Source organism: Triturus cristatus, chromosome 7 (assembly GCF_964204655.1).
Source record: "Triturus cristatus chromosome 7, aTriCri1.1, whole genome shotgun sequence".
Taxonomy (NCBI): Eukaryota; Metazoa; Chordata; class Amphibia; order Caudata; family Salamandridae; genus Triturus; species Triturus cristatus.
The window spans coordinates 203,975,744-203,992,330 of NC_140590.1; the positions used below are offsets into that span (position 1 = coordinate 203,975,744).

At 50.6% G+C, this 16,587-nt stretch overlaps 1 protein-coding gene across 2 annotated transcripts in view; it reads right to left on the reverse strand.

The window, feature by feature from the left end:
• The window catches only part of GRAMD1A (GRAM domain containing 1A), a 676,680-nt gene that overhangs the window by 384,477 nt on the left and 275,616 nt on the right, over positions 1–16,587 (reverse strand). The window contains exon 1 of one of the 2 annotated variants that reach the window (XM_085616042.1): positions 6,395–6,558. The exons of the other annotated variant lie outside the window; for it this stretch is intronic. Coding sequence (XP_085472168.1) covers positions 6,395–6,402 — 8 coding nt within the window. The 5' untranslated portion in view covers positions 6,403–6,558. Of the gene's footprint in view, positions 1–6,394; positions 6,559–16,587 lie in introns of those variants that run through there. 2 annotated transcript variants of the gene reach the window in all.

Here is a 16,587-nt window from a genome sequence, read left to right on the forward strand (position 1 = left end):
GTCTCTGCGGTGCCATGCCACATGGAGGAGCGACACTACTACTGCTGCCAGATTAACCCCAGACCAGTCTCTCCAGTGCCATGCCACATGGAGGCGCGACACTACTACTGCTGCCAGATTAAACCCAGACCAGTCTCTGCATTTCCATGCCACATGGAGGCGCAACACTACTACTGCTGCCAGATTAAACGCAGACCAGTCTCTGCAGTGCCATGCCACATGGAGGCGCTCCACTACTACTGCTGCCAGATTCAACCCAGACCAGTCTCTGCAGTGCCATGCCACATGGAGGCGCAACACTACTACTGCTGCCAGATTAAACCCAGACCAGTCTCTGCAGTGCCATGCCACATGGAGGCGCAACCCTTCGACTGCTGCCAGATTCAACCCAGACCAGTCTCTGCAGTGCCATGCCACATGGAGGCGCTACACTACTGCTGCCAGATTAAACCGAGACCCGTCTCTGCAGTGCCATGCCACATGGAGGAGCGACACTACTACTGCTGCCAGATTAAACCCAGACCAGTCTCTGCACTGCCATGCTACATGGAGGCGCAACACTACTACTGCTGCCAAATTCAACCCAGACCAGTCTCTGCGGAGCCATGGCACATGGAGGCGCAACACTACTACTGCTGCCAGATTAAACCCAGACTAGTCTCTGCACTGCCATGCCACATGGAGGCGCAACACTACTACTGCTGCCAGATTAAACCCAGACCAGTCTCTGCGGAGCCATGGCACATGGAGGAGCGACACTACTACTGCTGCCAGATTAAACCCAGACCAGTCTCTGCAGTGCCATGCCACATGGAGGCGCAACACTACTACTGCTGCCAGATTAAACCCAGACCAGTCTCTCCAGTGCAATGCCACATAAAGGAGATGCATTACTACTGCTGCCAGATTCAACCCACACCAGTCTCTGCAGTGCCATGCCACATGGAGGAGCGACACTACTACTGCTGCCAGATTAAACCCATATCAGTCTCTGCAGTGCCATGCCACATGGAGGCGAAACACTACTACTGCTGCCACCTTCAACCCAGACCAGTCTCTGCAGTGCCATGCCACATGGAGGCGCAACTCTACTACTGCTGCCAGATTAAACCCAGACAAGTCTCTGCAGTGCCATGCCACATGGAGGCGCTACACTACTGCTGCCAGATTAAACCCAGACCAGTCTCTGCAGTGCCATGCCACATGGAGGCGCAACACTACTACTGCTGCCAGATTAAACCCAGACCAGTCTCTGCAGTGCCATGCCACATGGAGGAGCGACACTACTACTGCTGCAAGATTGAACCCAGACCAGTCTCTGCGGAGCCATGCCACATGGAGGAGCGACACTACTACTGCTGCCAGATTAAACCCAGACCAGTCTCTGCAGTGCCATGCCACATGGAGGAGCGACACTACTACTGCTGCCAGATTAAACCCAGACCAGTCTCTGCACTACCATGCCACATGGAGGTGCGACACTACTACTGCTGCCAGATTAAACCCAGACCAGTCTCTGCAGTGCCATGCCACATGGAGACGCTCCACTACTACTGCTGCCAGATTAAACCCAGACCCGTCTCTGCAGTGCCATGCCACATGGAGGGGCAACACTACTACTGCTGCCAGATTAAACCCAGACCAGTCTCTCCAGTGCCATGCCACATGGAGGCGCGACACTACTACTGCTGCCGGATTAAACCCAGACCAGTCTCTGCAGTGCCATGCCACATGGAGGAGCGACACTACTACTGCTGCCAGATTAAACCCAGACAAGTCTCTGCAGTGCCATGCCACATGGAGGAGCGACACTACGACTGCTGCCAGATTAAACCCAGACCAGTCTCTTCACTGCCATGGCACATGGAGGCGCGACACTACTACTGCTGCCAGATTCAACCCAGACCAGTCTCTGCACTGCCATGCCACATGGAGGCACGACACTACTACTGCTGCCAGATTAAACCCAGACCAGACTCTGCAGTGCCATGCCACATGGAGGAGCGACACTACTACTGCTGCCAGATTAAACCCAGACCAGTCTCTGCAGTGCCATGCCAAATGGAGGCGCGACACTACATCTGCTGCCAGATTAAACCCAGACCAGTCTCTCCAGTGCCATGCCACATGGAGGCACAAAACTATTACTGCTGCCAGATTAAACCCAGACCAGTCTCTGCAGTGCCATGCCACATGGAGGTGCGACACTACTACTGTTGCCAGATTAAACCCAGACCAGTCTCTGCAGTGCCATGCCACATGGAGGAGCGACACTACTACTGCTGCCAGATTCAACCCAGACCAGTCTCTGCAGTGCCATGCCACATGGAGGCGCAACACTACTACTGCTGCCAGATTAAACCCAGACCAGTCTCTCCAGTGCCATGCCACATGGAGGTGCGACACTACTACTGTTGCCAGATTAAACCCAGACCAGTCTCTGCAGTGCCATGCCACATGGAGGAGCGACACTACTACTGCTGCCAGATTCAACCCAGACCAGTCTCTGCAGTGCCATGCCACATGGAGGCGCAACACTACTACTGCTGCCAGATTAAACCCAGACCAGTCTCTGTGGTGCCATGCCACATGGAGGCGCTACACTACTACTGCTGCCAGATTAAACCCAGACCAGTCTCTGTGGTGCCAAGCCACTTGGAGGCGCTACACTACTACTGCTGCCAGATTCAACCCAGACCAGCCTTTGCAGTGCCATGCCACATGGAGGCGCTCCACTACTACTGCTGCCAGATTCAACCCAGACCAGTCTCTGCAGTGCCATGCCACATGGAGGAGCGACACTACTACTGCTGCCAGATTCAACCCAGACCAGTCTCTGCAGTGCCATGCCACATGGAGGAGTGACACTACTATTGCTGCCAGATTCAACCCAGACCAGTCTCTGCAGTGCCATGCCACATGGAGGCGCTACACTACTGCTGCCAGATTAAACCCAGACCCGTCTCTGCAGTGCCATGCCACATGGAGGAGCGACACTACTACTGCTGCCAGATTAAACCCAGACCAGTCTCTGCACTGCCATGCTACATGGAGGCGCAACACTACTACTGCTGCCAAATTTAACCCAGACCAGTCTCTGCGGAGCCATGGCACATGGAGGCGCAACACTACTACTGCTGCCAGATTAAACCCAGACCAGTCTCTGCGGAGCCATGGCACATGGAGGAGCGACACTACTACTGCTGCCAGATTAAACCCAGACCAGTCTCTGCAGTGCCATGCCACATGGAGGCGCAACACTACTACTGCTGCCAGATTAAACCCAGACCAGTCTCTCCAGTGCCATGCCACATGGAGGCGCAACACTACTACTGCTGCCAGATTCAACCCAGACCAGTCTCTGCAGTGCCATGCCACATGGAGGAGCGACACTACTACTGCTGCCAGATTAAACCCAGACCAGTCTCTGCAGTGCCATGCCACATGGAGGCGCAACACTACTACTGCTGCCAGATTAAACCCTGACCAGTCTCTCTAGTGCCATGCCACATGGAGGAGCGACACTACTACTGCTGCCAGATTAAACCCAGACCAGTCTCTGCAGTGCCATGCCACATGGAGGAGCGACTCTACTACTGCTGCCAGATTAAACCCAGACAAGTCTCTGCAGTGCCATGCCACATGGAGGCGCTACACTACTGCTGCCAGATTAAACCCAGACCAGTCTCTGCAGTGCCATGCCACATGGAGGCGCGACACTACTACTGCTGCCAGATTAAACCCAGACCAGTCTCTGCACTGCCATGCCACATGGAGAAGCTCCACTACTACTGCTGCCAGATTAAACCCAGACCCGTCTCTGCAGTGCCATGCCACATGGAGGGGCAACACTACTACTGCTGCCAGATTAAACCCAGACCAGTCTCTGTGGTGCCATGCCACATGGAGGCGCGACACTACGACTGCTGCCAGATTAAACCCAGACAAGTCTCTGCAGTGCCATGCCACATGGAGACGCGGCACTACTACTGCTGCCAGATTCAACCCAGACCAGTCTCTGCACTGCCATGCCACATGGAGGCGCGACACTACTACTGCTGCAAGATTGAACCCAGACCAGTCTCTCCAGTGCCATGCCAAATGGAGGCGCGACACTACTACTGCTGCCAGATTAAACCCAGACCAGTCTCTCCAGTGCCATGCCACATGGAGGCACAAAACTATTACTGCTGCCAGATTAAACCCAGACCAGTCTCTCAAGTGCCATGCCACATGGAGGCGCTCCACTACTACTGCTGCCAGATTAAACCCAGACCAGTCTCTGTGGTGCCATGCCACATGGAGGCGCAACACTACTACTGCTGCCAGATTAAACCCAGACCAGTCTCTGTGGTGCCAAGCCACTTGGAGGCGCTACACTACTACTGCTGCCAGATTCAACCCAGACCAGTCTCTGCAGTGCCATGCCACATGGAGGTGCGACACTACTACTGCTGCCAGATTAAACCCAGACCAGTCTCTGCGGAGCCATGGCACATGGAGGCGCGACACTACTACTGCTGCCAGATTAAACCCAGACCAGTCTCTGCGGAGCCATGGCACATGGAGGCGCAACACTACTACTGCTGCCAGATTAAACCCAGACGAGTCCCCGTAGCGCAGTGCTGTCCTACATACAGGAAGTTCCCTACTACTACTGCCAGATTCAGCCCAAGTCAGTCGTTGGGGCGGCATGACATAAATGGGATGTATACACACTTCTATTCCTGTTAAATTCTTCTTTTTTTAATTGTATTTACTGTGATGCAGCCCAGTCACTTCCTGCAAGTCGAATGCCCCAAGAAGGCGCTGCAGTAATGCTGCTGCCGGATTCAAAGAGGGGCATTGAGGTGACAAAAATATATATTTTTTGGTTTTCTGGGAATTTCCAAATACAAAGCAAGCACTGGTAGTGTATAAATCATTGGTTTCAAATACATTATACGAACAGAATACTCCTATTAGTGCTGGATTTTTCTGTTTTACACCTTAGGAACGCATTCTGCTCTGAATTTCTCAAAGTAGGAAGTCCAATTCTTCCCATCTCACCCTTTAGCTGGAGTACAGCAGAGAGGGGGGCAGACAGGCAGGCCTGCTGCAGAGCGGGAGGTGAGCGGCTCGGGGATAGAGTGGAGAGCTACAGGCGGGCACACGCAGAGACGTCTGGCCCACAGAGGGGCCCTGAGCAGGAAATGGAAGATGTGCGCTTCACTGAGGGCGACAGTGACTGTACCCTCCTGTTTGCATCACGGCTATAAAGGGGGGGGGGCTGCCTGAGCATCCACGGACGTGTCACACCAGCCTGCGTGTACCACCGTGGCAGAGAATTACAGTGTTTATCTGTGAGGGGGGGGGGGGGGGCAGCAGAAGCGACTATCGAGCATCTCTGTATATGCCATTCCGCGAAATTGATGCCTGCACATCTCAGAGGGCATTTGTGCCCTCCCCACCCGATGGCGGCACTCTTTACGTAGGTGTCGTGGTACCTCCCACCACGAGGTATGTATTGTGTATCTTTGGAGGTGGAGGGCAGCAGTACTCCACACCTCATCTGGTGTAATCGCATCACTCAGTCGCTAGCTCTCTGGGGGCGATGTTCCCTGGGCCCTTGAGAGCCTCTCTGTCCCCGGCTGTAGGTTAAAGGGAACAGAGGCAGCCGTAACAGAATTAATTACCATTCCCTTGTGCAACAAGGTGGCGCGGCCTCCTCCGGTCAGACCCCGACGGGAAGTGTGGGTGAAACAAAAGATCACTGCCCCCTCGAGGCGAGCGGGGGGAGGTGCAAGGGGTTCTGCGTTCAAGAAACAGCATCCCGAAGGAAAGAACTACCCCCGCCAGACCCAAATCCACAATGGTATTAAAAGAAATTAAACATCACGAAGAGATCAATGAGCCAGCAAGCTGGCAGAAAATAAACACAACCCCCCCCCCCCCCACCACCACCTCAAGGCAAACTCACAAAAACAAGCAACACCCCCACAGCCTCGGACTGACAACAGCAGTTCAGGAAATGAAAGTAAAGCTAAAGCCTCATTCACGTCCATCATTTCCTCACACAACCCCTTCAGATGACAGTCTGGGATGATTCAAGACAAGATCCCGAGGGAGGGCGGGGGTCCTACCACCTCCGGGGTCATGCATCTGGAGCCTAAGCTGAAGGGTGCTGGGTGTAAAATATTGCCATGTCCATCTCTTCTGTGACAGGCGCTGCAACCCAAGCATTTCAGAGCAGAGCGTGCTGTAATCTCCCCTCACCAGAAAACACAAACCCACCCTCCCATTAGAACGCACTGTCCCTGCCCGCCCCCCCTAAACTGGTCCAGGCACTCGCCCTCCCACTGCAGTCGGGCTCGCACAAAGGACGGTGCATGCAAGGCAGAAGGCAGCCTCTTACTCGAACATAGCATGGAGTCGGCGCCGCGTCCTCCCCGAGCCTCCCTGCTCCTTCCTCCCGCCGTCAGGGCTTCCTCCCGCCGCCGGCCCCGCTCTGCCAGCTCCCCCTCTCCAGCGGCCCGGCCGAGGATGGACCCGCTCCGCGCAACGCTGCCAGCGGCTCGCTCTCCCCCGGCTGGGCAGAATCAGAAATGTGATCCCAGCAGATCAAACCCTCCTCCGGCCTCCGAGCCCTCCCACCCCCCGCCCCTCCGGAGGAAGTCAGGCACCACCGCACCGACTGCCTCCCCTTTCTCACCGCTGCTTCTTTTTGAAACGCACTCTCGTTTAAAGCGGCAGCCTGCACGACACGGACCTCTCCAAGCAGCCAGTCACATAACGGACAGGAAAGCCATCTGCGTGACACGAAAACAAAAACATCCATTCCCACCAGCAGCCGCACGCCACAGGTCTCCCGAACCCCTTAATGTGGCAATTTCTTGTCGAAATCGAAACCCAAACATAAAACTCGCGTTTGCAGATTTTCTCTGCTAAATTGTCTGTTTTTAGACATCAACGATATCCCGCATAGAGAAGGCATTAAGTTATGAATTTCAAAAAACGGTCCCCACGAAGAGAAGGTGACTTTGAGACTTGTATTTTTTTTGATGCATATTTATACAGCGCTAACTCGACCCGAAGGTATTGGAGCGCTTTACACGAGCACCGTATTTACATTACACATTCAGGCACGGGGAGATTCAATGATTTACCCAGAATCACTGGATGTGGACGCGACCCCGAGGCTCGAACTCTGGTTTCCCGCACCAAAGTCAGCAGTCTAGCCGATGGACCACATCCGGGCATGCAGTGAATTTTAGGCAACTGCTCTGTGTGGAACCACAAGTCCCAGAATGCTTTTTGCATGTGGTTGAACATCCAGGCGCTTCTGAAGTCAACATGATGGCTTAAGGCAAGTTAACTTGTCGTTCAGATGGTTTTGTCTGCCTAAGAGAGGCCTTTAAAAAAAAAAGTTATATAACTAGAGACAATCAATGCGTCAATCTGTAACCTTTTAAAGCCGGACTACTCACCCGTGAGGGTCTCAAGGCGCTAAGTGGGGTGGGCGGGTCTGCGGTTCAGTCGAAGAGCCAGATCCTCCCTGCATTGCAACAGCGATAGTGGTTGCCTTAGGTGCCGAGGCAGGGAGTTCCATGTCTTCGCATCGAGGTAGGAGAAGGATCCTCCTCCAGCCGTGGTCTTGCGGATCCGTGGGATGGTGGCCAGGGCCAGTTGGGCAGAGTAGAGATGTCTTGTGGAAGTGTAGAAGGAGAGGCAGGGATTGAGGTATGCAGGCCCTGCGTTGTGGACGGCTTTGTAGGCATGCTTGAGGAGTTAGAAGGTGATTCTTTTGCTGACTGGTAGCCAGCGTAGGGCTCTCAGGTGGCCGGTGATGGGGTTTGCGGCATGGAATGTTCAGGATGAGTCTTGTGGAGGCGTTCTGCATTTTTTTTTTAGTTTCTGGGTGGTGCCAGCATAGAGTGTGTGCCGTAGTCGAGTCTGCTGCTGACAAGCGAATGGGTGACCATTTTCCTGGACCCTTGGGGATCCACTTGAAGATCTTAGGAAGCAAGCGGAGCGTGTGGAAGCAGGAGGACGAAACAGCGTTGATTTGCCGGTTCATTGACATCGAGGAGTCCAGGTAATGGGGGTAATGTAGCCTCCCACACTTCAGGGACAACCCACATTCATTAAACTGAGGGCCCTCTTATCTCCATGAGAGGCAGGGATCGCAGCACACCCACACCACATTTTTTAGGGGGGACTCCATGATTTGCCAACATGGCCTGGCACTGCCGAAGGCCCTCAGACGTCCAACCACAACCAGCCACTTCCTCTCGTCTCCCCACCCACCCACCCCTCGAAACTCCGACTCTACACAATTCCTTGGATTATGGGCCGTAAACCTCAGCCATATTTTATTACAAACATTATTGAAAACTAAATTACACTTCATTTTTCCATTTGCATACGGAGTAACTTCATATTTACATCATTATTTACACCAGGTGATGCTCACCTAACCATAACAGAGGCGCTAGACATCCTCTTCCTGCCACTATCTAGACATGTTCTTGCGTATCCCAATTTATGCCTCGAATGAGATCATGATTGGCTCCTGTGATACTTCTCCGGTCTCGGTCCAGCCTCTCCGCCCAATGACCTGCGGTGGGTCACTCCTTAGGATACCTACCTCGGCTGAGGTGGCCGCCACAAACAAAGGGTGGGGAGGCGGGTGGAGGAAACGCATGAGGGTAGTAATAATGTTTGAAAAAAAAAAGAACTTACCTGAAGTCGTCGACCGACTCCCACTTTGCGTCGCGCCTCCTCTCCTCTTCCTGGTCCCAGCAACCCCTGGGACAGATTCCCATCCAATCCACGTGCTGCAGAGCAGCGCAGAAATTGGCCTGGAAGAAGGGCTGGAAAGACGCTCCGCTCCTCTCACACCAGGGATTCTGTGGGGTTTCTCCAGCCCGGCTGTTTTATGCAGCCGGGCTGGAGATACCTAAGTGCACATGTGTGTTTTGGCTGGCCAAACACAAATGAGCACTTAGGAAATGCACATAGCACTCCTCCTCCCCCTCCCATACCTCGGCCCTGCCCCTCCCTACAGCTGTGGCTCAGCCAGCAAATGAAAAATAAAACAATGCTAGGTCATCGTTTTATTTTTCATTTGCTGGCTCTGAGATAGGCAGTGGGGTGACGCCCCTTTGCCTTTGTGAAGGGGCCACCGCTGTAACTCGGGCACCCCTTATACTGGTCACTTCCCCCGCAAGGGCCAGTGCTAGGCCTGCCTATTACGCATGTGCTGGTGGTTGGCCATAAGGGCAAGATGCCAGTGATCACTCGCAATCCCCGCGCCCCTGGATCCTTGCAAGGACCTCCTGCCAGTACCCCTTGGGTGGGCCCGTGACCCCGCTGTCGTGCAAATGTTAGGAAAGGTTGTGCCTAATTGATCCCCCCAATCAGGACTTCACCTGCATGGCCCCAAAGCCAAAAATATAACAATAGCACTTGACCTGAAAAAGAAAACAAATAAGTTACCAAAACACACCAAATAAATGCAAATCCCCAAGCATGGACACCGTAACCCTATTTGCTCTGGGGATGGCGGGTGGGACAAAAAAAGCGTAGCTGGCCAGACTGCGGTGGGAGCAGGAGAGGGCAGAGTCTTTGCATGTCAGCGATCGGGCCAAAAACGACCCGACCGCCGCCTCGTGCCCCCTTTTTATGGGTGGGACTTTACAGACCGAATGGACGAGTGCCCCGGAAGCCGAACCAAAGACTTCTGGGGTCCTGGCCCCTCCGGCAGCCAGTTACTGCCCTCGATGTTACGGGGCGGCAGCGCACAGCACAGCCGACCCCTTCCAGCAGGGTCCGGACATGGACGCCATGGGTGTGACTCCCTCGAGGTGGGGTAGCCTTGGCCATACGTCTTTGAGAGACAGTGAATACTGGTTATTCAAGGTCTTTGAGGGGGTGGTTTGTCATTCTTTATTGTGCATTCTTTCAGTTCCGCTTGATAAAATGTGCTCAATCAGTGGGTGCGTTCCTCACACTCTGTAACTGCGAAAATCCTGTGTATTAAGAAAGCTAGAAAGACAGCGTGGCCTCGTTCTCCGTTGTGACCCCCTAAGTAGCACACACACTTTAGTGACTCCGTTGTGGAACCATTTTCAGAGTGGAGGTGCTTCCTTCAAAGTCACATCACTGATTTCATAGGGGCTGCACAAAAACAGATTATGACCTGCAGACAATGGAAAAAATATCTGTCTACCGCCATATGGGCTAAATAACTTGAGGCCCCTTTAACAATGTCAAGAGAGGCTAGAAACCTCGGGATAACCATGGATTTAGGCCTATCTTTAGTACTACATGTTAACAGCGTCACAAAGAGTGCCTTCTATACAAGGAAAACACTACATTGCATCTTCCTATAGCTTACCTACCAACATAAACTGCAAGCCATCCTCACACTGGTCATCTGCAAGCCTGACTATGCCAACAGCCTATCCCTTGGCGCACCCGCATTGATCATACGCAAAATACAACTCATCCAAAATGCTGCCTCAAAACTTCTCCTCTGCCTTCAGCCAAGGGAATACGTGACTGCAGTCCTGCAATCACTCCACTGGCTCCCTATAGCCAGAAGGGCAATGTTCACGGCACTCTGCAAGGAAAAAGACTACTATACCTACAAGTTAAATTAAAGAAATACAAACAAAATAGAACACTGCACTTCAGGCTGGCACCACCTGTCATCATAAAACCCTACCATAAGAAATCCGTAGGAAGCAATGCTTTCTCGGTACAAGCCTCCAAGCTCTGAAACGCACCTAGAGCCAACATTAGAAGCACCCTGGAGCATTTACACTTCAGAAGACAGTGGAAAAGGTGGCTGTTTGCGAGATAAATACACCACCACGCATCCCAGCAACAGAGCTCAGAAAGAGTCACACCCTCTGGCACAATCTGCAGCTTACAACCCTTCGACTGAAAACAACCCAACTAGCACACTGCTCTCAATATGCAGGTAAGCTAAGAAGGGATGACCTGTGGTTCACAGGACATTATATGGATTGCTAACCTTGGGTTCCAAAGCAGGGTGTTGCCCGGCATAAAGTGCTCCAACACCTCGTTAGGAGTTATAAGCACTGTATAAATACATATGAAATTACATACCTATATTCTATTTGTAACATTAATGGCCCACGATAATACTAAGACCATAATACTTCACAGTCAGCAGAAAATTGTAATGTATACCTCAAATATTCTCATAAGACATATGTTACAAGGATTATTCATCACCAGCCAAAAGCACAGACATCACCTAATGAACAGGCATGCAACAACCCAAGAGATCTGTCACATACTGCCGGACAATTCTGAGGACTTTAATCTAGTCCATCACTGCAGGTTCCAAATATCTATACACTCTGACTTCTTCTTTACATCTCACAATGACACTCAGATCTGAGATGATAGTAAAAAATGCCCATCCCTTGCAGACCACTCCACTTCTCTCTCTCTCTCTCTCCCCCCCCAACCTTGCCAACACAGGACCACAACTAAACAATAACCAGCTAATCAGACTCTAATCATAAAAAATACCATAAAGGGACCTGCCACCAGCACACTGAAAACCATAAATCTGCATGTCTTTCTCTCACACTTCATCACGCACCACATTGCTACGTGTTGTGTTCCATAGTACGACAACTGCACCTTGGTGGTCCTTTATCACAACATGGAAGCACTTACCACATAGGATCACAAAATAAAGACAACACCTTTCTAACCACAAACCTATCTTGTTGTAGCTTGCTACTCATGCAGGCTAGTGCTTACATGACCCACATGGGTTAGTAAGCACTATATAAATGCTGCAATACATTATAGACTAGTGCTTACTTTCCCCTGAGGCGGAAGCCGGGGGCGCTCTCCTATTCTCTACTTATTTACTCTGTGCTCTACTGACTGGTAATTTGTTTTTAGTCATTGTACATATTTTAATCTGTTCTGTTTTAATTTACCGCATTTGCTTGCATTGTCAGTCCCCAAGGGCTCCCATTCTCGATTGCCACCGGCGCAGCTGATCTCTGACGCTGACGCCGGCACGCAGAGGATAGCCGCCGCCATCTTAGGGGAAGGCAGGGTAGCGGTCCAGATCTTGGACGCCTCCCGCCCTCCCTCGTTACTTAAGGGCTCTTTCCCTGCCTGCCTCCAGACTAGTGCTTACTTTCCCCTGAGGCGGAAGCCGGGGGCGCTCTCCTATTCTCTACTTATTTACTCTGTGCTCGACTGACTGGTAATTTGTTTTTAGTCATTGTACATATTTTAATCTGTTCTGTTTTAATTTACCGCATTTGCTTGCATTGTCAGTCCCCAAGGGCTCCCATTCTCGATTGCCACCGGCGCAGCCGATCTCTGACGCTGACGCCGGCACGCAGAGGATAGCCGCCGCCATCTATGGGGAAGGCAGGGTAGCGGTCCAGATCTTGGACGCCTCCCACCCTCCTCTCTATGTATATAAGTAGATGGACTTCCCGTCCGCGCAGCGGGCGGTCGCGCCGATGGCGCGCCAAAGGCGCGCCTAAGGCAAGCCCGTCTGCGCCCGTCCGCGCCTGGCCCGTGCCCAGGGCCAGCTCCCCTGCCTGTCGTTCTGATGTCAGCCCTCTCTGCTGGTCTAGAGAACAGCTCTTGCAGATGAGAGTGGATACGTGTATGCCGTCCTACCGCTGCCCCCCGTGCAAACTGGAGGGACGTCCTTTCACATGCCCTCATTGTGATCTGGTACTCTCCCCTATGAGTAAACGTGCTCTCCCTCATTCCTTCCTGACCAAGCGTTCCACTCACTTCCTGACGCTGAGGGCTGGCTTAGTCAACTGCCGCTCTCTCCCTCGTCATGCTAGCGAGATTTGGACATCTCTTGACACCCATGCCTGGGATATCCTGTTTCTCACCGAGTCCTGGTTAAAATACACTTCCAAACCTGATATTCACCTAGCCATTCCCTCTGGCTATCTCTTAATGGGCATTAATCGAGAGGGTGGTAAATCTGGAGGTGGTCTTGCTATTATATTGAAATCTCATCTCCGGCTGACCTTCAGTAAACTTACGAACACTGGGCTGATTGAAGCCATGTACTTTACCATTTCAGATTCGGCGGCTGTTATTTTGGCTGGCATTTTAGTGTACAATCCCCCTAACGCCTCAGCCCTCTCCCTTACGCTACTGACACATCAGATAGCGGATCTCTCCCTCAAACACCCGTACTTTATAGTGCTTGGTGATTTCAATCTACATGTTGATAACTCTGCCTGCTCTCAGGCTACTCAACTACTAGACACCTTGCAGGGCTTAAACCTGTCCCAATTAGTTCTGGGCCCGACGCACGTAGCGGGCCATACTCTTGACCTAATTTTCTCTAATCATCCTGGTATTACAGTTTATCCCTCCCTCCCTCTCACCTGGTCAGACCACTATTTTCTCCCTTTTGATATTATTCTCCCCTCGGCACCTGGCCCGACGGCGCCTGGCAGGGAGTATGGGAGAAAATGGCAAAAAGTCACTTGTACTGCCTTAGATCCCTTTTTCTCATTTCAACCTGACTCCTTGTCTAAAGATGTTGACGCTAGCGTGGCTCAGCTCAATTCTGCTCTATTGTTTGCCATGGATGCCATCGCACCTATTCAGCTTACTTCTTCCGCTAGATCTCGACCTTCTGCCCCGTGGTTCTCACCTGCCCTACGTGAGGAAAAGAGTCGCTGCAAGAAACTAGAACGTAAATGGCGGCAAACCAATGATCTAGAGGCTAAAACTATCTACAAGTCTGCCTTACATTTTTTTTCTAAATTAAAGAAATCTACGATGAGAGATTTTTTTGCTTTACAAATTAAGAATGCAGATAATTCTTCTAAAACTCTCTTTAAGATTGTAAATGACTTTGTTAAACCTCCTGCTACGGTGCCTCAGAGTTCTTCTAGCCAGGCTTTATGTAATGGTCTGTCGGTATACTTTCAAGACAAAATTGACAACATTACGTCTTCGTTTCCTACTATGCGGACCTCCCATGTCTCCTGTGCCGGAGACTCTGCGAGATCATCACTGACGGCTTTTAATGAGCTTACTACTGAGTCTGCACTTAATCTGCTCTCCCAGTGTAAGTCTGGTTCCCCTTTAGACCCGGTCCCTGCTAAAGTTATGGGTAATCTGGCCCCCTTGTTGGTCAGACCTTTTCTCTCGATTTGGAATACCTCACTGCGCGTGGGCCAGTTCCCGACTGTTTGGAAGGAGGCCTTGTTAGTTCCCATTCTGAAGAAAGTTGATGCGGACCCGGCGCAATTTTGCAATTATCGCCCCATCTCTCTCCTTCCCAAACCTGCAAAAGTCCTGGAAAAGGCTGTACAGTTACAATTGGCAGATTATTTAGAAGCCAACTCTCTTCTTCATGACTCTGTCAGGTTTTAGAACTGGTTTTAGTACCGAGACTGCTTTACTAGAGGTCTGCGAGACAATCCGGGAGTGTGTGGATAGGGGTGAGGAGGCCATGTTGGTCCTCCTCGACCTATCCGCCGCTTTTGATACGGTGTCCCACGAAATTTTATTGGATCGTCTTAGGCAGTCTGGATTAGGTGGCACCGCTCTATCTTGGATTGCCTCCTTTCTTACTGGTCGAACTCAGAAGGTTCTTCTTAAACCGTATGAATCAGAGGGTAAACCCCTTCTATGTGGTGTGCCTCAGGGCTCTGCACTTAGCTCTTTATTCTTTAACGTGTATCTTGCACCCCTGGCTGAGGTGGTGGATCAGCGTGATCTCTTACGCTGACGATACACAGTTTATGTTTTCTTTTAGAGATCACTCTGACTCCAGCTTCGCCAGTTTTCGCCATTGTCTTGGCAATATATGTTCCTGGATGACTTCTAATCATCTCCAACTCAACACTGATAAGACGGAGGTCTTATTTTTTAATCAGAAAATTACTCCTTCTGCTTCTTTGTGGTGGCCGACTGTGCTTAATCCCCCTCCCATCCCAGTTCAAACAGCTCGCAACCTGGGCTTTCAATTCGATAACGCTCTCTCTTGTAAAGCTCAAATTAATAAGGTCACGGCAGCCTGTTTCGGGAAACTGCGTATGATTAGAAAGATCTTTCCTTATCTTCCTTTGGATGCTCGTAGAACTGTCATCCATGCCTTGATTACGTCACATCTGGATTATGCCAACAGTCTCTATGCCGGTGCCCCCTTGTACCAAATTGAGCGTCTCCAGATCGTTCAGAATGCGGCGGCGAGGCTGATAGGTAATATCCCCTATCGTCAGTCGATTGCGTCCTTCCGTAAGAAGCTACATTGGCTCCCCATCTCCCATCGCATTCAGTTCAAGTTGCTGAGTCTTGCTTTTCGGGCCATCAATGGGTCGGGCCCGGTTTATTTGAGAAAGAGACTTGTGCTTTCTCAATCGACCAGATCTCTGAGGTCAAACAACCTTCGTCTTCTAACTGTTCCTCGCTTTCGCCGCTCTAGAATGGGCGGTAGAGCATTCACCGTAATGACGGCGAAACTTTGGAACAGTCTACCACTGGATCTCAGGCTTCTTCCTTCAGAGTCTCTTTTTCGCAATAAATTGAAAACCTGGCTGTTTACCATTCCTTAAATTGCCCCTCTTTCTAATTATGCAGTCTACAGCGCCGGGACACCCCCTCTGGAGGTAGCCGTGCGCTTTACAAGCTTCTTAAATAAATAAATAAATAAATAAATAAACAAGTGTATCAAATAAGCCACACCCATTCATGGTAAGGGTGTAGTATGTAGTTGGGAATGCATTTTGGAGCACAGTGTCCCAAATATATTACAGAAGCCTGGTGAAACTTGGTCATTTACAGACAGCACATTCCCCATTGAAATTGCCACTAAATTTGTAAAGACCAACAGTTTTACTGATAAAACTTTATAGTGCATACATGATATGTGTGGAGCTCGGGTTCCAATGAATATTTGTCATTTGCGCATCACCAACTAAAGTCTTTTGATTTGGTTTGATTCTTTAAAAACCTTTGTTCCCATCACACTACAAAATTATTAAAAAACACTTCATGTGTACTTTATTCACTGCTGATTTATTTTGTAAAGTATGTACAGTTCATTTACAGTATTTACATTTTGTTATATGTTAGAAAAATGTATCCTGCAGCCTTTCCTTTCACACCAGCAAGATTGTCACATAGTTGATTTTTCAAAATCCACCTACTTTTCAGTTAAAGAAAAGTAATCCTCAGTTTCCATGTTAAAAGAATAAGCAGCAGTTTGTCAGAAGAGGCAGAATGATATTTGACCTTTGTCTTTAAATGCACAGCAAATTTGACAAGATAAACACAAATTTTAAAGGCATCTTTATTGCTCGTTCATCTTCAGAACTCCATGAATTTTTTTTTGTTGGGGGGGGAGGGTAATTCTGTAGCACCTACTTCCAGAACCTATGCTCTTTCCTCTTAGCTATATAGTACTGGATTAGTCTCTCCCTCTCTCCCTAGCGTCATCAGGACCTGTAGACAGGGCTACTAGAATTATGTGGTAGAGAGAACCAAATTGTGTGGCAGGGTTGACTATATAATGCGTCAAGAAAAGGCAAAGTATACGGTGTAATACAGCAC